A 25,863-nucleotide genomic window follows, 5' to 3' on the forward strand; every position below is an offset into this window, starting at 1 on the left:
AGACAAGACAATGTCCAATTCCATAAATGTTACCCAACCAACTACACCAAAGGACCGATCTATTGGAGATGGGGAGAACAATGAATATAAGGGCGTCATGAGGCTTGATTGGTATGACACACTCGAGAGTGGAAGAAAATATACACTCAACACTCCCCCTCACTCATAAGGGTGGAAATATTTAAACCCGTAACCTATATGAACCTAGCGCTCTGATATCATATTAACCAACTAACTACTCCGAAAAATCGATCTATTGGAGAAAGGGAGAACAATGAATATAAAAGGGTCACGACGCTTGACTGAGGTATTGTTGGAATTTAGAGGGTTGAATTTGAAAATCCTTTAATATTCAATATATTTAAACCATAGGATAATTCAATCCCAACTTTACTTTATGCTTTTTACTTTATTATTTTAATTTTTAGTGATTAGTATTGATTTTTGCCTGGAGTAATTTTAGTCTCACTTTGACTTGGAGAAGAATTGATTTGTAATTCTTAAATAGTTGTACTTCTAATAGTTTTAAAGTTGATAGAAGTAGTGGGTAGGCTCACGCGTACACATAGGGGCCTAAGAGAAAACTCAAAGGTTCCAATTAGAATTTAGATCCACTGGTTTGAAAACCTTAATACTAGCGCAAAGGGAGGAGGGTGAAAATTTCGAATTTATAGCTCATGTGGATGTGCACAATTTTTCTAATACATTCAATTTATACCTTTGTGTATGTTTCAACCATTAATTTTAGGTAATATTTTTCTAGTACATTCAATTTGAAATCAGGAATTATTTCAAACTTCTTTTCTCTCTTTCCATAAGAAATCAGTACGCTTGCTCTTTGAAAAAAAATAAATCGATGAGGCAGTGTCTGATTCAGAATGGGAACATAGATTCTTGGGATCTGGGATTTATGAGGAATTTTAATGATTGAAAATTGATGGAGGTTGCATCTTTCTTAGATCTCCTTAACTCGATCCAACTTAGAGATAATGAGCAAGACAGAAGAGAATGGATCAAGGCTAAGGATAAGAAGTTCTCTGTCAAGTCTTTCTATTCTTGCCTATTCCCATTGTGTGAGGTTTCTTTCTCTCCTTCTATCATTTGATTCGCTCTTGTTCCTTCAAATGTGTCTTTCTTTGTCTTACTTGCCTCTTTGGGTAAACTCCTTACCTTGGATAATTTGATTTGTCGGGGGTGGATTATCCCAAATTTTTTGCTTTCTTTTTTGAGGGATGAGGAGTCTGCCAATCATATCCTTATTCATTTTTCTTTCTCCCATGTTATTTGAATGTTCTTCTTTTCTCGCTTTCAGGTGGATTGGGTTTTTTCTTTATCTTTTTTTGCGCTTTTAGAGGGTTTGACTTTCAATATCTTCTCTTCGAGAAAGAAGTACTTCTAGGCTATTATTCCCTCAACCATTGCTTGGGGTCTCTAGAGAGAGTGTAACAACAGAGTATTCCATAGCACGGAGAGCTCGACTCACACTGTGATTTTAGAGATTCTGGGGTTTCTTTTCTTTTGGTCAAAGTTGAGTATAGATTTTGAGGGAGTGTGCTTCCAAGATTTTGTTTGTAATTGAGAAGTTATTTGTGATTAGTACCTCCCTTCTACGGGCGGGTTTTACCCTTCTTTGTTATCTTCTTGCTGTTTTTTGTCTTGTATTTGGGGGCTAACTCAGCCTTCTCTTCTCGCTTCTTTATTAATATAAGTTTTATTTATCAAAAAAAAGAAAAAAAAAATCAGTAATCAAGAGAGTAGAGAAAAATATACACTCAACAATAAACCCTGTTAAATTATTTTATTGAACCTTATTTTGAATTTTTAAGAAATTAATTTTTTTTTTCATATTCCTTTTAAACTCAAATCTGGCATACCTCATTGGAATAAGTTGAACTTCATTTTATTAGACCGACACTGGTTATCATCTTGATCAGTCATATAAAGCATCACTCCTATTTTAATGTTATGGCAAAGTTTGTGCGTTATGGGTTGACCATGGAATCTGAAGTATAAACTAGACTTCAAAGGGCCCCAAATTGACCTTAGGTTATTAATTATCTTAAGCTCTTTACAACCCAACTGACTTCAAATGATTTTTTAAATTTAAATGGAGAGAAAGCTTCCCTTTTTCTTGTTTATAATATTCTCCATCTTATCTATAGGTACTCTTTGATGGAGCAACACTTGACTCTTCTAGTGCTTAACAGTTATGTACATATGCACATGTCAACCACCTTGATTGTTAAATGCTTCTTCACAAACTAAATAATATCTTTGTGATAAGCTAATCAAATACTTCATGTCAGCAAAATAAGTTGATCTATTTAAAAAGAAGTGTTATTTTGTTAATTTTCCAATTAACAATGATCCAAAGTAACAGCAATTATTCAGTCATAACAAAATGACTAGTGTACATGATGCTTGTATCCCTCGTCGTAGTCGTGAAATCTTGAGTTTCATCACAGCTTACCCACCCACAATTATTTAAAAAAAAAAAAAAAAAAAAAGGAAAAACAAAGACAAAGCCTGCAAGACCACCTCTTCGTTGCACTATATCAGTCACGACTATGATGAAACTTGAGCCTAGATTCTTAAAAGTGATGTTGTGGATCAGGTCCTCCAGGACTAGTTCGTTTGTACTCATCATGATGGTATCTAGCTAAGTCCTTTTCCAACCCTGTAACTGCTACTTTTTTGGTGCTCTCTATCAATGCACGTAACGATTCTGTCAGCTTCCGTTCCTCGAGAAACGTATTGAGTGGACGAGATTCGGACCTCAGCAACGAAACCCAGAGCAAGATAAGGCAAATCAAGAGCCTCAAGTTAGCCATTCTCTTCATAAACCTCAAACTTAAAAAAGTGTATATTTGAAGCAAGGAGGGGATGAACATATACATAGCCTCATATATTTATACCTAGTTCTGTCCAGTGAGAGTGAAGGGGTCAAAATGAAACTATTTTTATATCAAATCTGTTAGTGACATGTGGCGCGGATAATCGCCATGTTTCTCCACCATAAGAAAAGATAACTCCACCAATCAATGTCCTACTATGAGCTGTCCATTAATGCTTTAAAGTAGATATCTGTTAGGCTTTGTGTTCAACATTTCTTTATCCAAATTCTCCAATCTCTTCCATTTGTACCTTAGAAATGAGTTGTTTGTCTAGTCATAGCTTGGCCTTATTTGTCACAGGTGACATTGAAAATCTTATGGTGACCTTCAATGGAGCTTAATCGATCTCTTAAGGTCTTCCTATGAAGAAAGGAAGGGTTTCCATCTTGGATATTTAGATGGTAGACCAAGGATGCCGCCATGCACACACCATTTGCTCAAAAGTTCGACTTTTGATTCATTTAAAAGAACTATAGTAGTGAAAACCAATAATTAATAGATTAAATTCCTACATATCGATTGAGTTACGTAGGCAAATTAAGCAATTTTTCTCCTAGTTTCATAAAATACATTCACAACCGAAAGATTGTGGACCACATTGATTGAACCTAACTACAAACCAGGTCATTATGACATGTAATAGTAATTAATAACAGTTGTCATCATCAGCACCCATACTATCCTTGTCATCTTGATAAGTGAGAATGAAGGATAACCACGAAAGATTTATTAGTCGATCACGATCACGATCACGATCACACAAAAGAAAAAAGAAATGTTACAGTGACGAATAATCATCTACTGAAGCCAAGTTGAGGTAAACAAGAGCAACCATTGGTGAAGAAACGTGATTTGATATCGACCCATCTCTCAGCCGACCATCTGATATATATCCAATAGTATCTATTAGAAACTATATGATCTCACAAGGATAAACCAAGGAAGATCTTCCATGTAAATTATTGCAAAAAAGAAAGTTTAACACTTCAAATTTAAAACTAATTAGTACTTATAGATAAGGATTAATAATATACCCCACACCTAGTCATCACTGGTGTCACACACATAAAATAAAAAACAAACATCACACACCAAATTTGCATTTTTATTGGGTCCCAAGCGACAAATTGGTTGTTCCATCAATGGGTCCCCTTATAGAATCAACATTCATTCAGGCTACACCTGTCATTACTAACATTACTATATAACAAATGACTTACTAGATCATCTGTTCCTAATGCAATAATTAAGTATATATTTTCACATCAAAGATGAGAGGTGGAACAATAGGATGAACTAGAGAAAGTCTGAACCTGAAAAGCTAATATGGGGGACAAAAGAGATGGTTAAGGATTCAACTGTGAAAAAATCACTGTATGTAGGGATGAATGTTTATCTCATTCAGCAGTTTTTGCATTTTCGCCACGGCCATATTTACTAAGTGGATAAAGACAACATCTGTCAATGGTGGACAAAATCAAAGCAACTGTTGTCAAAGGTCGCATTCAAATAATCCATTATGGGATGATCTATATCTACCAATAAACACAAGTGTGAGAAAGAGAGAAAAAAGACAAGTGACCTTTAATGTGCACGAGAGGTTGCGAAGTCAACATGGGCAGACATCACAACAGGACGTAGAAGGCCTAGAATGCACAAGGGGTGGCAAAGCCACCATGGGCACGCAAGTGTTATGGTCCATGTTGCCGTCTAGGTCTAAGGCGTCTGCTCAATCGAGTTGACGTGTCCAGGACCAGTAATGTAAATGATTAAATCACAAAGAACACGTGACAACCTAATCACAAAGATGATGGATACAAGTGACAACCCATTGGAGTCATGGTTTTAAAACTCGGTTTCACGTCTCGGACAAATTTTCCGATATGTTTGAGACGTTTCGTTCAAAAAATGGAACATGCGGTTCTATATCTCGTACAAAAATTTGACTTGTCCATCTGTCTCGTCCATGCTTGATACCAACAAGACTCGGGAGATACGTCTCGGTCTCGAACAGTTTTGAAACCATGATTAGAGTATTATAATAGGTTGTATTGTATTATGTTATACAATGATGTACTCGATCATAATCCTACCACGAGATCATGTAGTTATGCTGTTATGTAATTACTTGTATAACGTATGGTTATGTGGTTATGTAACTACTTGTATAGCGTATCCCTATTCAATAGAATCTCACTGGAGATTAATATTATCCGGTCATTCACTTCATAAATCTATAGGTCCTACGATTGCAGCAAGTGTCATCTCGAGATTTGCAAAAGGTCAGGAGATTGACAGGATGTACTGAGCTCAAAGGTTAGGAGAGAGTATCTAACAGCTTGGAAAGATGAGGGATGGAGTTGGAAAGTATAAGGTCGGGGAATCATCATGAATGGTGTGCCATCATAGACCATGCCAAATCCTTAATTTGTAGGGATTGGTCGTAGATTTAGAAAGAATTCGTTAGAGGAAAGGTTCTAAGTAAAAAAATATCCCAAAAAAGTATCTAAAAAGGATTCCTAATCAAGCGAGATTGCTGAATTAGGATAAGGATGAATTAATAAATCTTTAAAAAAAGGGGGATTTTATCTCACATTCCATAAAAGGGGCACGTAATTCTATGCATTGAAACTTTATTGAAATTATCCTATAAACTAACTTGAACGTTGGAGGCTCTGTGATGTAGGTACACTTAGGAAATTCCATAGGAGCAAAAGAACACCAGCAAATAAAGAATTTGTCCGTTTTCAAAGTCACAAATCAACTGTTTATGCAAAGTGACGAATTCATTACTTGTAAACAAATAAAGCAGTGAATTCACCACTTAGCAATAGCATCAAATTTGCTAATTTTGAAAGTGATGAATTCTCCACTATATAGAGATTCACAACAAAAAAAAAAAAAAAAAATCCAAAATTCATATATTATAATTGCAAAATGAACCTTTGGATAAAAAAAGTTGCAGTTAAATCTTTGAAATGATTAGTTTGCCTCTTTTTTCTTTCATCATTAACCATCAAAATCGTTGGAATGCATCACACTTCATGGCCGCTGAAAATTTGCTCATGTAAGGAAAGATAAGTGAGAAATGGTGTTTTGGGCACCTCAAATTTTTTATTAAGATGAGAGGACATTTATTGGAAAAACTTTACTAATTGAATTATTAAGTTATAACCCAAAAATAGGGGTAATTTCGAAAGAATTAAGTTTCATTAAGTAATTTTCCTTTAAAAAATTGGATTGAATTGATGATTTGGCGAAATCTGATTAGATTTTTTAATAAAGTTTATAGGATCAAATAGAATATTCAAGGTATTTGAAAAAATTAATAAAAACAAAATATTGTTATTTTACATCGCCATTCATTCTATCAGCGAACCACGTGAGTCATTAATTTAAGTGAACAATGTAGACACCAAAATTGCAGAAAGGTGCATCTCTCGTGCATGCAAAAATGAAATCGAAACTATAAATGGGCTTCAATCATCTAAATTGAGTCCATTGATTGGAAATAGGTCTGTCATATATAGCCTATGCTTGTGTTTCTACGGATGAAATTCATGATTCAAACAGTCCAAGTGATTTAGACAATTTGCACACCCAATAAAATGGGTCCACATATAAACGGGCCAATAATCAAAACATAAAAGCCCATATTTGACGGCTCAAGGCAGTTGAATTTTTCATTGTAGAATTATTATTTTTCGTGGGTCTAAAAGGATCAAATTAATGGAGGATGATAGAAATTTGATGGCTTTAAGCCGTCAAATTTGAGGAACATCAACAATTTTGACATCCTAGACCGTTGGAATTCAATTTTTAAAATTCATCAGCCTTGGCCTGTTGAATTTTCCAGTTTTCATCTGGTGAATATCATTATTAATATGAGTTCCAAAAACAAAATAATTTGATTATGGCACCCAAGGAAAAGGGTGGGACCTAATAATGGTTTAAATGAATATTCTCAATTTTTGAGTTCAAGCCATTTCTCATAAGTTTATAAATATCTAAATTAATTGAAATTTTGCAAGAATGATCTTTAAGAATATGTTTAATTGCATGGAAAATTAAGAGGAAATTGAAGTTCTGTGGAAAATGGTAATTTTCTAATGTTTGATACGTCAAAACCCTAAATTTGCGTAGAAAACGATTTGCCAACACCCTCGATTTTCTTTCATTAGTTGCAAATCATTTTCTTATCCCTTCCCCCTTAGAAAATGATTAACTAACATATGACAAATCAAACAAAATCAATATTTGTTTTATAAGTAAAATTAAACAAAATAAAAAAAAACACAAAAAATGAAATCAAACAAAATCACAATTTTATTTATAAAATAAATATTTAAATTGATAAAAATTAATTATTTTTATCAAAAAAATTTAAAATTAACTAAATCAATCCCCTGTTTTTTTTTGTTGTTGTAAATTTCTGATTGAATAATTAATCTTAAATTATATCAATATTTATTTATAAATTAAAGTATCAATATTTATTTATAAATAAAATTAGAGAACTACTATTGGCACCTCAAATTTTATCGACTACATATCAAATAAAAATATATAATAATAAGGAAAAGTTGTGGTGCCAAAAGAAACTATCTCATTATTTGCTAAATTTGATCTATTTTTTGGTTTAGGATTTTACATGACCATAATCATAATTGTAAACAACTACTAAAATAGTTTAAACGAGTGCTATAATGTGGAAATTATAATTTGAGCCAAACCTTTGTAATGTTTGAAGAATGCATTTTAATCTTTAATTAGAGTGTGATAAATAATTTAAGAAATCAGGGTCAAATAATTAATACGGAAGGTGCCAATAGTAACTTAAAAAAAAATTTGAAGTGCCAATAGTAGTTCTCTAATAATTTGCGAAATTGGGGTGTAATAATTCAAATCTTTCCCAAAATCATAATTTTATTTATAAAATAAATATTTAAATTGATAAAAATTAATTATTTTTATCAAAAAAATTTAAAATTATTAAATCAAACCCCCGTTTTTTTTGTTGTTGTAAATTTCTGATTGAATAATTAATTTTAAATTATATCAATATTTATTTATAAATAAAGTTAGAGAACTACTATTGGCACCCAAATTTATCGACTACATCTCAAATAAAAATATATAATAATAAGGAAAAGTTGTGGTGCCAAAAGAAACTATCTCATTATTTGCTAAATTTGATCTATTTTTTGGTTTAGGATTTTATATGACCATAATCATAATTGTAAACAACTACTAAAATTGTTAAACGAGTGCTATAATGTTGAAATTATAATTTGAGCCAAACCTTTGTAATGTTTGAAGAATGTATTTTAATCTTTAATTAGAGTGTGATAAATAATTTAAGAAATCAGGGTGAAATAATTAATACGGAAGGTGCCAATAGTAACTTTAAAAAAAAATTGAAGTGCCAATAGTAATTCTCTAATAATTTGCGAAATTGGGGTGTAATAATTCAAATCTTTCTCAAAAAAATAATTTTATCATTATTTTTATATAATTATTACAAAAGTCAAATTAAAATAATATTTTTTTAGTTTATTTTTATGCAATTCAAACAACAAAAATAATTTTCCATGTTGCACCTAAACAGTAGGAAAGGATTTGCCTGACAAATCATTTACCTTGAAAATCATTTGCCAACTAATATTTTCTCTGTAATCAAACACGTCGTAGGTATGGAAGAGTTATTGTGTGGTTGTTCTTACTCCCTATTTGACCCTCACTTGTTGAATCCATATAGATATATATCATGTTAAATGACCAATCACACATCAACTTAATCCCGACAAGGATCATTATCAACAAAAATAGTCCATTCTAACATTATTAATCACATAAAGACTGAAATTAATATCTTTAACAAGCAATCCATATTGTTAGAATTCCAGTCAAACTTTTTGTGAAGTTAGATATGTTGGAAGGGATTAAAGTTTTATGAGAATGGCTTTTATCTGATTGAATCACCTAAATATGATAACCATATGGATCCCTCTAGAGTACCAATTAATACTAAGTAAAATTAGGGAGTAAGTATATAGATGGGTTAGGATATGCTTACACAGGTCTCTAGGGCCCAAAAGAAAATGGATCGAAGGATTTTTTTTTTCTTTAAAATGTTTCTACTTCTAGTTCTCTTTTAGTAGGTTTAAATGTTGTATTTGGATACAATATTTTACTCACGATTTTCTATTGGGGAATGCGGGATTCACATGGAGATGATTTTAGATTAATTTTTGGTGAGTATGATTTCTTTATTAATGCACTCTGGGATCCTCGAGAGCCTCATTGTTATAAACCATTTGCATCATTTGTCGTGGAGATCATTGCCGCCAAAAGTAAAATTTCAACCTCATTATATAGTAAATTAGAAGTTATAACAATATTAGGCTCATTCATTTTTTTTTATGTAGAATGGCCTGAACTTCTGTAAAGAGATCATCCCATAATTAAGTATCTTGACTAGGTCTACAAATAAAAAAAATAAAAAAAAAATTATGTATGAAAAACTTTGGCAAATATACATATTCACTCAAACATATAATATTATAATTATATATATAAATAATTGAAATTGGATTGCTAGAATATTTCAAGTCGTGCTAGAAGCTAGAAGTCAGTGTGTGATACCCACTAGACTGAGCATGATACATCAAACTACACCTCAAATAGTTTAAAAAATTGGATTTCTTGTTTGATAGTTTATAACTATATATATGAGGAGCAGTAGAGAAGATGACTGCGCAAGAGCTGACAGATATTATCTCATTGATTTATATATGTAAAGATAATTAATTACACAATTTGTTAGTAGATGAGCCAAAACAAAAAGAAAACTCTCGAAAGAGACCTCTAGAAGAGGTAAAGATATGGAGCTACACCAATACACCCGAATAGATTGAACAATAAATTATTATCTTATTTATTTGTCTTCATATTTATGTCGATTGTTCTTTTTAATCATATATATAATTTTTATATGATGTTAGTTTCAAAATCATGTATTTTTTTATAAATATTATTACAAAATTAATTTTATTTTATCTTTCAAAAAAAAAAAAAAAAGGGCTAGAATTTTATCGTTATTATAGTGATTTTTGAAGAAATCATCTTATATGTTACCTTCCCTAATTGATATCAAGTTGACTTGTCCAACTCATCTTGTTTTATACGAGTCAAAACTGTTAAAATAGGTTTAAAATTATATATATATATTGAGTAATTAGAGTTTGTCGTACTCTTTAAGGTTAAAGGGAGTAAAAGAGAAAATATAATATAACTAAAGAGGTATTAATGAAAAATGGAGGAGTAGAGGAACAACAATAAAGTTAGAGGGGGTATAACTTGAAAAAGGGAGAAGAAGAAGAAATATAATAAAGTTGGGTGAGTATCATTAAAAATAGAGTAGAAGAGAAAAATACAATGTGTATTAAGCACACGTTGAAGGGGCATTCTTGAAAATGAGGATAGAAAATGAAGCACAATAAAGTTGGCAATAAGTATCTTCGAGTTACATTCTTTATGAAATATAAAGATTGAGACACAAGATAGAGACAAGCGTCCTACTTTATTATATAAACTACCTACAACACGATCATCTTCTTTAAGAGTAAGGGGGTAAAAGAGGAAATATAATAAAATTGTAAAGGGTAATCTTGACATGGATAAAAAGATAATGACAATAAATTAAAAATGTACTATTAAAAAGGAGTAGAGGAGAAAAGACAATCTTGAAAAGAGATAAGAAAAAAGGAAATAAAGTTAAAATTATTTTCGAGATACGCGTGAAATTGAATCTGAACCACTTTTATGAGGGATAGTGATTGGGGGAACAAAACTTTATGTTTTATTATATATAATATATATTAATTGTGCTAAATAACAAATATTAGAATTAATAGTTTTTATTGTTTTACATTAAAACCATAATATCCAATTGATTCGGCCAAGTTTCTGAAAACTCAACAGTCATCTCAAACCTCAAAGGACTAGAAGTTATAACCATTCACACTGGTCATTTAACCCCATGGCATACGCGACTAAGATGATTTGGGAAGTCATCAAAACCATGTGTTTGTATAATGTAACCAAAATTTTATGGTATAATACAAATATGTAAGAACAAATTAAGAAACACAATGCCACACAGGGTTGAGGTGTGAGAGTTGAGAGTCTCCATCAAATGAATGGTTGAGATGGAAGAATATTTCTAGAATTCCCAAGGTGAATGGATTTCTAGAAAATTTATATTGTCCAGCATGATCACAAAATTCTCCGAAAATTCATAAATTCTCCAGAGTAAGGGGGCAGCTATTAAATCGACAAATTAACAAAGTAATTGATGGTTTATGGTTATTACATAATATAATAACATTTTTATCCTTCACTCTCAAAATTTTATTTTTTTAAGTATGTGTTCAAATCTAGAGAACAAAGTATGATTTTTTTAAAAAGCTTGAATATGATGGATTTTGATATAAAAATAAATAATAATAATAATAATAAAACCCTCAAAAATAGCATTTGTACATTCTATGAAAATTGATTGATTTTTTAATAAAACTTTCACAAATTTATCAAATTTAATTGAATTGAAGCCCCACCGAATAATTACCAAATTCAAACTTGTTACTACCATGACCCATTAGAAATTAATATGGATCTCTAGAAATTAATGTTCACTTTGAGGTAGCATATACACTAGTTAGTATATGAGACTCCAAATGAATGTGGGACGAATAGAGTAAATGGGTCGTACCCACGCACCCTTTTGCCAAATCAGTAGGGCCCATTTTGTACATCGTGTGATAGGTATCTATAGTTTGCGAAAGAAATAGGGAGAGATATGATCGGGATTTTTTCCTATGTCAACTATTGGTCTTTCTTGTGTGAATATTTGCGTGTGACGTTACCAATAGTCAAAACTTATTCCCTTTACTTGTACCAAGCATATTGTGATTGATATTATTTCGTTCGTGAAAAAATTGTACTAATAAGTATTGTATTTTTGGCTCAAAAGACAAATACCCAATTTTCAAAGAAAATAAAAAAACCAAATATTCTATTATTATTTAGTTTCATTGATCTCAAATCGACTTGAAACTCTTTTATTTCATATATTTGCGATAGAACAATCCATTGACATCCATATTATTATGCATTTTTCTATCGATTAAGATAAGTCGCGAATGATAGAGATAAGTTACATGCATTATAATAATGTGCACGGGAGCATTATATCATTGCTATGATATTTCTCATCATATAGCTTAAAGAGTTTGATTTGCATAAAGTAGGATTGATTAGTTATATTTAATTGGATTTATTTATCACCTTTCCATATTGTTGGATTTTTAAACCTATATATGTCCAAAAGAAATTTTAATTAAGTTTATTTCATTAACATAGCATGCATTATAATAATGAGCACGAGATGCAGCATATCATCGTTACCTTATCTTTGATGAGAAACATTTTCCTTACAAACTTAGTAAGATTTTAAGCCTTAGTAAGCATTTTGCTCAAATGGATTATTACATTAGCAATCTAAACCCACATGCCACAACCCTCTAGGGTTCATCAAAAACCCAGATCCAAAATTTGTTTTTTTGAAAAATAATTTCTTTCAGGCTTGATCCAAGGTTTTGAAAGTGGATAACTATCGAACTTCCACCAAACTCCAAAATTTAAAATTAAAATTCAACGACAAAAAATAATTTATTTTGAATTTATTTTCTCAAAGTTCATAGAATTTTGTCATCTACAACCCTGAAGCATCGGATCATATTTTTGAATATTACAAGATGAGCCCATAGATATGTAGCAAGAGTGAAATCCTTACTAACTTAATAAGGCTAGTTGGACTCAATGTGGGTCCCACTTTAATTTCTTTCCTCTTCTCTTCCTCCTTTTTCAAAAAAAAAAAAAAATCCTTCAACTTTATTGCATTTCCTCTCCTCCCCTCTCCCTTTTAACTTTATCCCAAGATTTATATCATAAACAACATATTTCGATGATAGATTTTATCTTTTCTCTTTTTTTTTTTCTAAAAGTACCCTTAACTTTATTTTATTTTTATTCTTTTATCATTTTCTACTATTATCCATCCAACTTTATTGTCTTTCATCCTCTCATTTCTTAAATATAACTAGTCAATTTTATTATTTTTCTCTTTACGTTATTTTCAAAGATTTTTTAATAATATCCTTCCACTTTATTATTTTTTCTTCCCCCCCCCCCCCGTTAACCCCAAAGAGGGTGCCTCTATCGAAAGAACGAACAAACTGTGGTCTATAATGTTCTCCAAAGATTGACGGTGGACCTACGTTGAGATTCGATGATCTTAGAAGAAAGAAATGTAAATCTTGAGGAACATTTACTAGAATGCTTCAACATAAGGGAGGGGGATATTAATGCCTACCTCAGGAAATTATCTTCCTTGATAAATCCTCGAGATCTATAATGTTGATTTGGATAAGAAAAGAGAGTTTTTTCTGACGTGGGGATCAATATATACAGCTAACTATGGATAGGGACCAACTAGTTGTACACCACCCACTATCAATTGCACTCTATTACTAAAAAAATTCCCTTTGCACTCCATCCAAATAATTGCACTCAAAATAAAAAAAATAACACCTTTTTTTTTTCATTCTTCTTCAACCATACTCAAATAAATTATTGTTGGTTTGATAATTTTTATAAGAAATACTTAATTGTATGATAAGTATATTTACAATTTACACTAATGGAGAAAAAAAAGTCACGAGAACGTCAGGTTATATAAAAAAAAAAGTTTATTTTTCAAGATTGGTGTGCAACTAGTTGGTCCCCTATGAATTCTAATATGAAAATAGAAAAAGCTGAAAAAGAAGTCTCGCTTTCTTGAGATGAGGTAATTGAAGCATCTATCAAATATCAACTAAAAAAAGAAAAACGTTCTAAAAAGCAACTAAAGACATAAAACAACCGTAAACTAGAGTTAGAGATGCAAGAATGCTGATCTATCAGGAAGATCTTTAATCCCTGTCTCAGTCAGAGAGATCAACGGCTCATATAGACCCCAAAAAGAGTGCTTTTTTCCCTCTATTCCCATCTTTCACTGTTCCTTCTCTCTCTTTCCATGTCTGTCTAAGTGTGCAAGAGAAGACAACCGATTGCAGGATTTATCAGAAAGATCTTTTGAACCTTTGTAAGTTATAGTTTTTCTTGTTCTTGTTCCATTGGGTACTTCGTATTTGTGTATCTGTGCAGGATGTTGGAGAGTACTAAGAAACCCATCACAGACTACTACTAGAGAGAGATGGGTTAGATTAGATGTCTAGAATAGATAAGAGACACAAAAAGGGTAATAGAGTTGAGTAACTTTTTCTGGGTTTTGTGAGGGTGGTTGTGTGGTAGTTTTGTTGGGTTATGGAATTTGGGGAGTTGAATGGCAAGGGCTTTTGTGAGAGGCAACAACAATATCAGGTTTCACAGTTGTGGTTTCAGCAGAAGAAAAAGATTAAGCTTTACCAACAAAGGGAGTGGTAGAATTAGGAAACCCAATAAATCAAACTGTAAAAAATCAAAAGCTGGAAGAGAGAAAGAAAAAGGGTCTGAGTTTGGATCCTCAGAGCAATCATTATCACCATCTTCAGACCCATCTCCATCAAGAACAACCACCACAACAAGGGTCATCTACAGATACCCAACTTATAACACAACCTCTGAAGAAAAGATCTTATTTTTCTCCTACTTCAGTAGATGATGGATCATTGGGGGAGATGATGATGGTGGGAGAGAATCAACACCAAGGACAATCTTCGAGATTGGGATTATTACGGAGATGTTCTAGAGGAGGAGGAGGAGAGATTGTAGAGGTTCAAGGAGGCCACATTGTTCGATCTACGGGGAGAAAAGATCGACACAGCAAGGTTTGCACTGCTAAGGGTCCGAGGGACCGAAGGGTACGTCTCTCAGCTCACACTGCTATCCAATTCTATGATGTTCAGGACCGCCTTGGTTACGATCGACCCAGCAAGGCTGTCGATTGGCTCATCGATAAGGCCAAGACTGCTATTGGTCAACTTGCTGAGCTACCGCCATGGCACCCCATTGAGACCCAATCATTGGAACATGACCGAGAAGAATCTGAAGCTTTCGATGATTCAAGTAATAAGAGGCCAACGGACGACGAACCTGAGGCCAATAACGGCTCAAGCTTCCTTCCTCCTTCTTTGGATTCGGATGCCATTGCCAAGACCATTAAATCCTTCTTTCCCATGGCTGCTAATGCTACTTCATCAGCTTCAATCAATTTTCAGAATTTCCCATCAGACCAGACTCAAGATCTTTGCCTATCGCTTCAATCCTTCCAAGAACCAATTCTTCTTCATCAGCATTCATCTACTTGTACTACTACTTCAGCCCAACAAACCCTGTTCTCCAGCTCAATTCCTATGGCTTGTGATGCCACTTGGAACGCTGGTATAGATACAAGTGGAGGAGGAGGATTTGTCTTCAATTCGCCTCCGCAACCGCCAATGTTTCTTGGCCAAAATCCACTATTTTCACAGAGGGGACCCCTTCAGTCCAGTAACTCACCTCTATTTCGTGCTTGGATGGACCCTATTGCATCCACCACCACCAATCATCATCATCATCATCATCAGATGCCTATGTTATATCAATCATCGATATCTGGCATTGGGTTCCACATTCCAGCACGAATTCAGGGTGAAGACGAGCAAGACGCAGCTTCGAGCAATCCGTCCTCTGCTTCACGCCATTGAGTCAAGATTCACCGAAATCTACCCTTCTCAAGGTAATAATTAGTAATACCCAATACCCAATACCCATTTCCTGAATTCTTTTATTTCTCTCTATTTTTCGATTACTTAGACAGCTCTGACTTGTGTGTTTTGCGGTGGAGAAATGAGAACAGGAGCAAGAATGAACGAGTTTTGGTGTGAATTCGAAACAAGGAAGAAAGAGAAGAGATTTCGGTTTCTAAATCACAATGGCCTATTTTGGGAAGAACAAATCTGTGTGGAATCAGGTTTTTCTATCCACAATTAGCTAGCATTGTTTGTTTCAGCTGTTTTTTTTTTTTTTTTTTTTCTTTTGGGTGAGCTCGCCGAGCCCTCTGGGTTTAATCTTTTGTTGATTTTAGTTTTTCTGCTGTTAGATTCGGATGTTGTGAGTTGTGACTATTTCCTTCTACTATTGTTAGATCCAGGCAAGAAATCTTGCTTGTTCTGATAATTTCTAATCTTTTACCTCATTTTGAGTTAAATAATGGACACAACCCATACCAATAAGATTTCCAATTTTTTTTTAAGAAGTGCCACTAAGCTAAGTGGTAAGACGTGTGGAGAGTTGTTCCCACGTCCTAGGTTCAAACCCCCTTGAACCCATATTTCTTATGCTAACCACTAACCCATCTAACCATCTTTACCTATCAAAAAAAAAAAACCCCCATACCAGTAAGATTGAGAAAGAATTATTTTAAACAGAGGCAACCCGGATTAGAAAAATCAGAAATCCATATCTGTATATATTTCTGTTCTCTGTTACTTTTGATTTAAACTGGTTATTGCTTTCACATGTTGAATACTAAACAAAACTCAGGTCTTCTTCTTGTGTTTAGAAATAGAAAGAAATGGTCATTTCTCTGGGGCCCACCATTTGATTTAAACCACTTTTGATTTTTCTTTAGGTATTCTGATTCCATGTAAACTGTCCATTCTTCAAAATCTTCCTTAACACCTCCCCACCCCACCCCACCACCACCACAATTGAAAGAATTATCTTATTTTTAAATCTCTATCATGTTCAAATAGCCTTATAAAAAAAGTGGGGATTTTGGGGGTTTGACGAGAAGTCCTTGTCCATGATCAGTATCAGCTATCTGGGGTGTGGGGGTCGCATAAGTTACTCAATGAAGGAAGGATTTTAAAAATTCTTTGGTTGGAACTCTTGTTTATGCTCCTCTGCTTTAGCCATGAATGTTATTTAGAGTGAATCCATGGAGCTGTCTGTGATGTGATGTTGTAAGGTTGAGGAGAAGAGGTGGTAGAAGGAACCGCCAACTCCCTCCACATTCAACATTGATTGGCAAAACCCAATGTTACTGATTGAAAACCAAAGGGTGGGGTTTGGTCTGCAATCTAATGCCACTGTTCTTGATAACTTATGGCACATAAAAGAAGCCATGTAGGTTCCTCAAGTAGGGCTAACAGAAGGATGGAAAGAAGCTCAAGTATGGAAAGTTATACTGACAGGATTATTAAATCAGCAGTGGATGGTCCCCTACAATAATCCTCAAATTCTGCCTATCGCAATCAAAGGAGTTTATTAAGGTCTGAGTAATAACTCTTGGATTGGTACAGGAACAACAACATTAACCGCGCCCAACAATCAGTCTGTGCAGTAAAGAACAAGAGAATTTCCTTTGTTAGGTGTTTGGTGCCTTGGTGGTGAAGAAATTGCTTATAGTGCAACCATGGCATTGTTACTTGTTGTGATGGGTCTCAAAGAGAGATTTCTACTTGTTAACTTTTAGGCTTTTAAACTATTCTTCTCATGGTTTGAAGTTTCTTACCATTTTGGTATGTGTCGTTGAGACCTTATAGTTTTGGATGACTAGAACGAAACATTGAATTTTTCGACAGACAAAACATTGCCTTGAGATGATTTTAAACCTTGGTTCTCCCAAACCTGCTGCCTTAGTTACCATTGCTCGAATTGCCACCACTGCATCCATCACTACTCATCACCATTTGGTGCTTCAACTGTTGAACTAGGCCATACAGTGGTTCCTGTCTTCCTGAACCTAGAACATTTTTTAACCCATGAGATACTTTCTCCAATTTCTAGGAATGAATCATAATTAATACTAAAGGAAATAGTTTGCCTGCATTTGATGACATGGGGAAAATTGGATTCACTATGGAAAAATGATTAGAATTGGATGACAGCTAATGTGAATGTCTGCCTCAAATTTTCTTTGCCCACGTGAAATCATTGTTCACAGGGAAATTAATTTTGTAATAAAATGTTTAATCACGCATCAAACCGAACCTTGGTAGGTACTGCATCGGATAGTGGGTTAGGATCTGTAAAATGAGATCTCTTTCTTGTGTCTGAGTTGAGTTGGTCAGGCATCGTAGCCGGAATTGTGTCCAGGCTTGAGTTCAGCCCTACCATGGGCCATGGGCGTTGGTGTGGATCCAACTCATATTTTGTTTGAGCCGAGATGGACTTGCATCATGGATCAATATGAGTCATGGATTACTAACTATAAATTCAAAAATTGGACTCGGACAAATTGCATCTTACCCGTGCATGCGCTCTTGCAGAGCTCATATGTTATACATTATACATATGAGGGGGTGTTGGAACTGTTTATATATAATAAATTCTAATCGTATATATTTATTACGTTGGAGTAGGAATATTTTGGAATCGATAAGAACTGGAACAATTGCAAACATAATAGATTTCAGTTCTGGGTAGTTTTGCATCTATGTTGAGTTAGTTCCAGAGCTGAAATGAAACCCAAGTCTTGAAACACTACTAATGACACTCAATTCTTGAGTTTTCATAGCCCAGAATGTATCTCACCAGGTTAGTCTTATGTTCCAGGATCAATGGACCAATGCCTACAATCAAGTCCATGGCGAGAACTGTCAGCACCCTATATTGAACAAAATTGCTTGCACAAAGGATGTTCTTGTTCCATTTCCCATACCTCCAATTCAGATTGAACACACAAGGAAACACACTTACTATTTCTATTTACATTATAAATAATATGACCAGGCAAGTCCCATGGATGGGTCTGTTCTTTTATTCGGCACACATCACAGCAAACCATTACTTCTCTGCAATCAAACTGACTCACGATTAAGCAAGCACCTGTTTTAATCAAACTCACTTGTTCTATAAGGTAAGGTTTGTTCTTGCTTGATTTTTTTTTCTTTCTTCGGTTTTGGTTGGCTGGTTTTTTCACCAGTTGAGTAGTAATGGTCCTTTCACCTTTGTCGAATCCTTCCCATTAGGTAAAGCGGGTTTAACAGATATGGAGAGTTTTAGTGCCGGAGGGTTTGTGGTTTGACCAACCTTGTTAGACTGCCTACTCTGAACTTTCTTTGGGGTGATAGACTGAGAAGGAACCCTACTCTCCCATGGACGGGCAGCAATCCAACGTTCCATCCAGCTCCAACCCCAGTTAGCTTTGCCAAGTTCATAGGCTACCCATCCTTGGCTTAGACTAGAGTTGGCCCTCCACTGCATGTCAAAGGATTCAAATGGTGAGCTTCCATAACTCATCATCATCATTGTTGGAAGTACGACAGGAATGGTACTCATCATACCTGATGAGAGAAGGCATATGCCATGGCTCGCTCACGCTTAATTGCCGCTTCTTCCCTCTGTTGTATTCGAGCGAGAATTTCCTCCATAGTGTCAGAGCCACCACACCATTCCACCTGTCAGGCAGTGAAACAGTGATTCTTATACGAGTTAAGACTTTAACCATCCTGATAATATGTTTATGGGAAAATCGTGTCATCTCAAGAAAATTACCGTCCATTAGTCTAAACTGACCTTATTCTAATTTTTTTTCACTCAGATCTATATTAAACAACCAATCAATGTGATCTGAATGAAAATAAAATGAAAGAAGCTTGTATTTCTAAATATTCTAGGTGGAGTAATGGACAGAGGGAAGGTTAGTGCAGCTTTATTTTTACTCCAAATAAATTAATAAGGACAAAGTATAATCTAACAATTCAAATCATGCAAGTTATCACATATGTGAATATGAAGTTGGATCTGAATTTTATAACGTATACTAAGAAGAAGAGCTCTCTCTCAATTAATCCCTTTGTCCCTCATTCTTTGAAAATCAGAAAGATCCTTTTCGAGTTTGAGTTTGTTTAGTTGGAAATGGGTTCTTTACTTCTACTTAATTTAATATTTAATATATTTTTTATTTACCTTTATTCTATTTATATTTTCTTTCCCTCTCTTTTCTTTTTTATTTCCCTTCATCACTCCTAAAAGTCCCATATGTTTAATCCTGTAGAATCAGACCCGTTTTCTCATTGAGCAAAGGGTATGGTATAAATCAGATTGAATTTTCAATCAAAATTAGTCTTACCTCTAGCTCATGAAGCTTCGCCTCAAGTTTCAATTGATTCTCTAGTTTCCTTTGTCTAATCCGACCTTCTATTACCATACACAATCGGCGAGCTTTGATCTGGGCTTGTATTTTGCTCCATGAATGGATATAGCTCAAAGTGATCGAAGCTTGCTTCCTAACACTATGGTCTTGGGTCAGGGCCTTGAATCTTACTATTCCTTTCAAACGCCGTAACGATTTCCTTGCCTGCCACATGTGAAAATATATTTCAATTTAACCATTATATGAAACTGAATAGTACACCACATTAAATCTTGGATACTAACTATATCTAAATCACAAGATTAACTAGGCTGAAAATTATTGAGCAAATGCAGGTCATGAATTGCAAGGAATGATGTTTTTGTGTATTGGAATGTAAATATATTTATATACCATATACCCTCGAAATGCTGTTTGTATACGAGTTGCTGCCATATCCTCAATTGGCAGGCCAAGAAACCCAGGATTTCCACTATAAGTACCATTACTTGACTCCTTACGAGAGCGATACCTCCACTTGAATCCATTTGATTTTTCAGTAGTTGATGATCCCTATCTCAACCAAGTGTAGGAAAACATTAGAAACACATGATAATTCTAGAATCCATGGGTTATACATTAAGCATGAAAAACCCCAAAACCATCAAACTAGAGACCAATGACTTCCAGATGGGATTAAATTATAGTATTGACTCTCATGAGAAAGAACATAAAAGTCATTAGAATTAGATCACTAGTGGCTTTAAATTAGACTGTTAAACAGCCTCTTTCGGTAAATTTACTTCCGCCTCTGTGTAGTTGTTATTCATTTGCAAGCATTTCACAAAAAGTTCTCCATTAGCTGCCAAGCTGATGTAAACCCACTCCTCCATCAAAGCTTGGACCAGCATGTGTAGTTTCTCATATATTAAAGAATTAAGTCCTTTCATGGTTATAGTATGGCTTGGATCTGATTTATTAAAAACAAAAAACAAAAAATCCTTAAAGGATGCCACCTTTAAACATATCTGATTCACCTATTATTTGAAAAAGAAAAAAAAAGTTAAAAATAAAATAACCACATCTCATTCTTTCTACCCCTTAAGTGTTTTTTTTAAACTTAGTATCATATAATTAAATTTCATCACTATGATCGAACCCTTGAACTCAACTAGTGGACCACTTAAACTTAATTTATGCATTAAACTTTTTTGAACCAATCATACTAAAAACTCAGCTAGAGTTTTAGAAGTTGAGTTTTCAAAGCAGTGTCCAAACTGCATTTAAAATAGGAAAGTCAGGTGAGTTTGGAATCTGAGCACTGTTTGTTTAAATCAGCACGACAAATATGCCATTTACTACTTTGTTCATATTAAGTTTCTGTTATTTGTTACTTAGGGAAAAGTTTTCCTTGTAAAGTTAAGTGGAGGATAAAAGAGGGAAGGTTAACACATAACTGTTGGTGCTAGACCCATATTCTATATGTTGGAGAGAAACCTTTGGGATAGTTTTTCATTGATATCTATATAATAATCTAGCCATGGACCTCGATTATCTCTACACTATACAAAGATTTTTTTTACACAAAAATGTTCCCCAAAAAAGAAGAGAGATGACCGGTCCTCACGAGCTATACCACTCTGTAATATATGTAGATAGCGAGGTGTTTGAAAATTCAATTGTGAATGGGAGTTTACAAGAAAGAAGAGGAGAAAGTGCTTCTTCTTTCTCCATGATGAGTAGCTTGGTAATTTTGTGAATCTGATTTTCCTATTCTCAAGTGCTGTCACCCGCCAACATAATTAGCACAAAAACTCAGTTTGTTTAGATGAATAATTAAGCTCTAGTAACATAAAGATGAATTGAATTCTATTCATTTTGAATGAGATTTCAAGAACCCAAATATGGTTTATAGAGAATCCCAACTAGAAGTAAATTAGGTTCCCAATGATCGAGCAGAGAAGATGACCATGGTCAATGGAGGCCTTGAGGACAGAAAGGCAGGCGGGGTTCTTGTAACCTCATTTAGAATCAATAGAATTCACGAGCTCTTTGAAAATACAGGCGACGAGTGGGTAATCATTGTGACTCATTCTTTGATTCCAGAAGCAAAGATAAAAGAATGGTGCATAACCTAAGGACATTGGGAGTGTGGATGGTCATGGTTATTGACGAGGTTTTGTTCATAGGTAGCCTATTCACTGAAAATGTTAGCAATTGTGACTATCAGCAATATCTAGATGAAGCAGCATTGACTTCTGGTCAATGTTAAAGAAAACAGTGGAGATTATCATGCTTGGAAGTTTCAGTTTAAGGAAGGCTACTAAAGTTTATGTTTAAATAAAGATTAGTTTGAAATTTATTAGGACTAAAATAATTTTTATTTATTAATAGTAGTAGGAATGGTTAGTCTTAAAGAATTAGAGTGGTTTTAGTTGGTTTGGGATTAGTTTTCAGTTGCTTTCTATTATACAATGTGGGAGAGTTGTGAGGGAGAGAAAGCCTTTTTTTTTTTTTTCAATAGAAAACCTTTATTGTGTTGAATGTTATTTTAATTAAATTATTTCTTCTTCTCCTTTCTCCATGTTGAGTTGCTTGTGTGTTGTGAGTGCGATTTTTTTTTTTTGTAAGTTGTTTTAATTAACATTTGTTCTTGAAATGGGTTTTGATTTTAACAAAGAATTTGTTTATTGGATAATAATATTTATGAAAATTTCCCTTTAATTATTACTCCTAAAGAAACCTTCTGTAAGATCATCAATAATCAGAATGGGAAAATATGATTTAACTCTTTAATTTCACATAGTTTTCTTTACTTTTCAAATGTTAAGATTCTATCAATTAACAGTAGGGAGAATAATGGCTATTTACCTTGGCTTGTTTCGATCTACCATCCTTCACTTTATGTACTCTAATTATTGTCTTAAACCAATCCCCACAGCCCATTCCTTTTATCCTGGATGTTGGATGACTCTCTATAAAACATAAGAGATACCTGGCACAGAAATTCAATGGTGTTTATATCGGAAAAAATAAAAGAAAATGATTTTCAAAATATAAACTGATTAATAAATACAAACTAATATGTCAATCATGTCATAATGCACGATAGTATCGGACAAAGGAGTGCGGGAGTTCAAGGTTGATGAAAAAATGGATAAGCACAGAGAAAAACATTAAATACATACATGGTTTAGAGTTACGTACCATCTTGGAATGTCTCAGCTAAAACTGAAAAAAAAAAAAATTTGTTGACCTTGAAACACGGAATGTTTTAGCATTGATTCAGATCGTCTTGTAATGTTTCGATTGAGATAGTATCAGATTTTCTACTGACTGAGACACTGCTTCAAGACAAGATTTTAAACATTGTTCCTAATCACTAATCTTTGAGTACAAGAAGTTGTTCCCAGAATATATACATCAGATGTGAACTTACATGGGCATTAGTAGGACATGTTTTCCATGTAGGTTTAATGTGTAGCCGGCAGAGTTCATTGTTATGATTTTATGGAAATAATGACTGATTATTGATTATGAGATGACTCAAATAGAAAGATTTCAAAATTAATTGGCATACATAAAATTTCAGGGCCTCTTATAAGAACAGATGTGAAGAAAGTGGGACTAATCCCACGATCACACGCACTGCCCCCTTGGAAAGTCCCTCGTGCAACAGCTTCGTGGGGTTTCAAACACGACCTACTCTTCCTGAGGAGCTTATCAAGACTCGGCTTGCCACTAGGCCAACCCCTTGGGGTTACTATGTGGTTTTCTCATGTATGAATGTCACAAGTACACTTAGATTCATGAGTTTAGTTTAGAATTGCTTTGTCCACCAAACAGTATTATCCTTCTTCTTCATATGTCAAGTGGCATGTCGGATGAACAATAGAAGTGAAATCTTCCACTAACACCATACTCGCTCTACAAGGCTACCTCTTTCTCCTACCACCATTGGCATTGTGCCACCTCTATGATTCCAAAATTACCAAATAACAAATTTCTAACCTCTATTAAACATGTAGAGTCATTTTAAAGTCTTTGAACACAAATCAATGGATGTGATTTCTAAGTGATCAAACTTCTTAGGCTTTTGAGAACCAGTGTGCCAAAACATCTTCTGTCATCCCCATTTTATGGCAATGAAGTGATGAATTCCCTATTACATGTGATCTTCTACATGAGTCTATTTCTACCATTCAAATTTTATTCAAGGCTATATCCTCTGTTAAAGGTACACATTTGAACTCACTATAAAGATTCACTATTTCAGACTGCCGTATTTTTAGAGACATTGAGCACCAAATATCCCAACTGGTGCCATCAATGTTTCTTTTGCACAAGAGCAAACAATCTTTACAAATAAGGTTTTGCTGATGATGACATGATGCAAAACATTGGTGTAAAGTTTTTAGGGAGTTCAAGGGAATCTTCTCTTATGGATTTTTTGGTTAAATGGGAGCAAGTCTGTTGTATTAGGTCCGATTAGCATTTGTGATGCTCTCTTCTTGTATTATTTCTTATTATTGGCCATCTCGACCGATCTTTGATGAAATGATCTTTATTTATCAACAAAAAAAAGAAAAATGACGTAAAAAACAAACCCAATCCTATATTAATCATGAAACAAACATCAGCTTAATTCAGGTGATGCAACAAGATCAAATAAAAAAGAGGGCTAAATCCTACGTCTCCCCAAAAACATATATTATCAATTTACTAATCTAAAAGATGGTACTCCGTATTATCGATTTCTGCAGTTATGTCATCATAACAAACAAGCAAGATCGATTTCAAGCAATTGAAATTATCAAAGCCTTGTCCCGAGATTTGGGGTCGACTGAACAAATCATGATCCTACATTTAATTATGGCAAGCATAAGAGCACATATATGATTCCCACACCAAATTCCTCCAACATCTTGTTTCACCTATTGTTTAGTGACCAAATCTTCACTTTCTTTCTTCTCTCCCTCTTTTAGCAAATAAAGAACATGGGTACATTTGATATACAGAGAAACAAACCAAAACAAGAAAATAAACATAAAAAAACAGATGTGGGTAAGGATGACATACCTAAGAACAAGCCAGACATGATCATAGGAAGTGTTTGGGGGAGAAGAACAAGAAGAAGAAAAGTGGTAATAGTAGTAGTAAAAGAGAAGAAAAGCTTGAGAGAAAGATAAAGGAAAAGGTGGGATGTGGATATTGCCATGGCCCATCTCCGGCTTTTAATCAAAAGGAGTAACTCAAAATTTTCCTGTATTCTATTGAAATATCAAAGTCTCAACTATCAACCGACACCCCAACCCTTTGCAAAGGTGGGTGGTTGGTTGTTGTTGATCTGCACAAACCCCAAGTACCAACAAGGATTACAAGGACAGGAGAACAAATGTAGATACATTTGATTGAGATGGTTCTTCTTTTTAATAAATTTTCTTCTAATATAGAATGTAAATTTTCTTCTAGATTTAAGATGACAAGTGATTTAGGTTGGTGTGGATCATTGCTTGGGGACTTCGAATTTGCCACGCCAAGTTTTTGTATTGAAGCCAAAATCTGAGATAAAGGTTCTGCTGTTGTTCTTCAAATATATTCCACTCCCATGAAAGGGATTGACAATAGGGTGAATTACCATTTCTTGAGCTGAATTTGATGAATTTACGATTCATAGTCACTTTAAACCTCTGAATTTGTTAACGTTCACATTTTGATAATTAAAATGAACAGTGCACCAAAATTGTAAATTCGTCAAAAGTTTATCACTTTTTCATAAATATTAAATCAACTAGAACTTGGATT

General features: G+C 33.9%; 1 protein-coding gene and 1 pseudogene across 5 annotated transcripts; one reads left to right on the top strand and one right to left on the bottom strand.

Moving 5' to 3' along the window:
- Positions 1-13,865: 13,865 nt before the first annotated feature.
- LOC147411184 (transcription factor TCP4 pseudogene) lies at positions 13,866-23,669 on the top strand (annotated as a pseudogene). 4 transcript variants are annotated; one of them, XR_015179184.1, is made up of 3 exons: positions 13,867-15,714; positions 15,835-15,948; positions 23,651-23,669. The product of XR_015179184.1 is annotated as a transcription factor TCP4 pseudogene, transcript variant X3 (transcript). The 4 variants fall into 4 exon arrangements; XR_015179180.1 differs by lacking the exon at positions 23,651-23,669 and adding an exon at positions 18,537-18,674; XR_015179187.1 differs by lacking the exon at positions 23,651-23,669 and having other exon boundaries at positions 13,866-15,714; positions 15,823-16,173.
- Positions 18,668-25,372, bottom strand: LOC147411185 (protein IQ-DOMAIN 9-like). The gene is made up of 6 exons (XM_086445688.1): positions 25,138-25,372; positions 22,930-23,053; positions 20,473-20,631; positions 20,056-20,283; positions 19,268-19,381; positions 18,668-19,181 (listed from the first exon to the last, which is right to left on the bottom strand). Exons 1-6 carry the CDS (start codon positions 25,281-25,283, stop codon positions 18,900-18,902), a joined length of 1,053 nt encoding a protein of 350 aa, XP_086301814.1. The 5' UTR covers positions 25,284-25,372; the 3' UTR covers positions 18,668-18,899.
- Between the last annotated feature and the right edge of the window lie 491 nt (positions 25,373-25,863).

Source organism: Akebia trifoliata, chromosome 1 (assembly GCF_017979445.1).
Source record: "Akebia trifoliata isolate Shusen 1 chromosome 1, ASM1797944v1, whole genome shotgun sequence".
NCBI classification, from domain to species: Eukaryota; Viridiplantae; Streptophyta; class Magnoliopsida; order Ranunculales; family Lardizabalaceae; genus Akebia; species Akebia trifoliata.

What these genes read in the sequence shown, in the direction of transcription:
- LOC147411185 (XM_086445688.1), bottom strand. Translation starts at nt 25,283, where the DNA reads ATGGGCCATGGCAATATCCACATCCCACCTTTTCCTTTATCTTTCTCT. An exon ending in GTAGATCGAAACAAGCCAAG is followed by an intron (nt 20,632 to 22,929) that starts GTAAATAGCCAT and finishes TGGTTGAGATAG; the next exon opens with GGATCATCAACTACTGAAAA. An exon ending in CGAAGCTTCATGAGCTAGAG is followed by an intron (nt 19,382 to 20,055) that starts GTAAGACTAATT and finishes ACTGCCTGACAG; the next exon opens with GTGGAATGGTGTGGTGGCTC.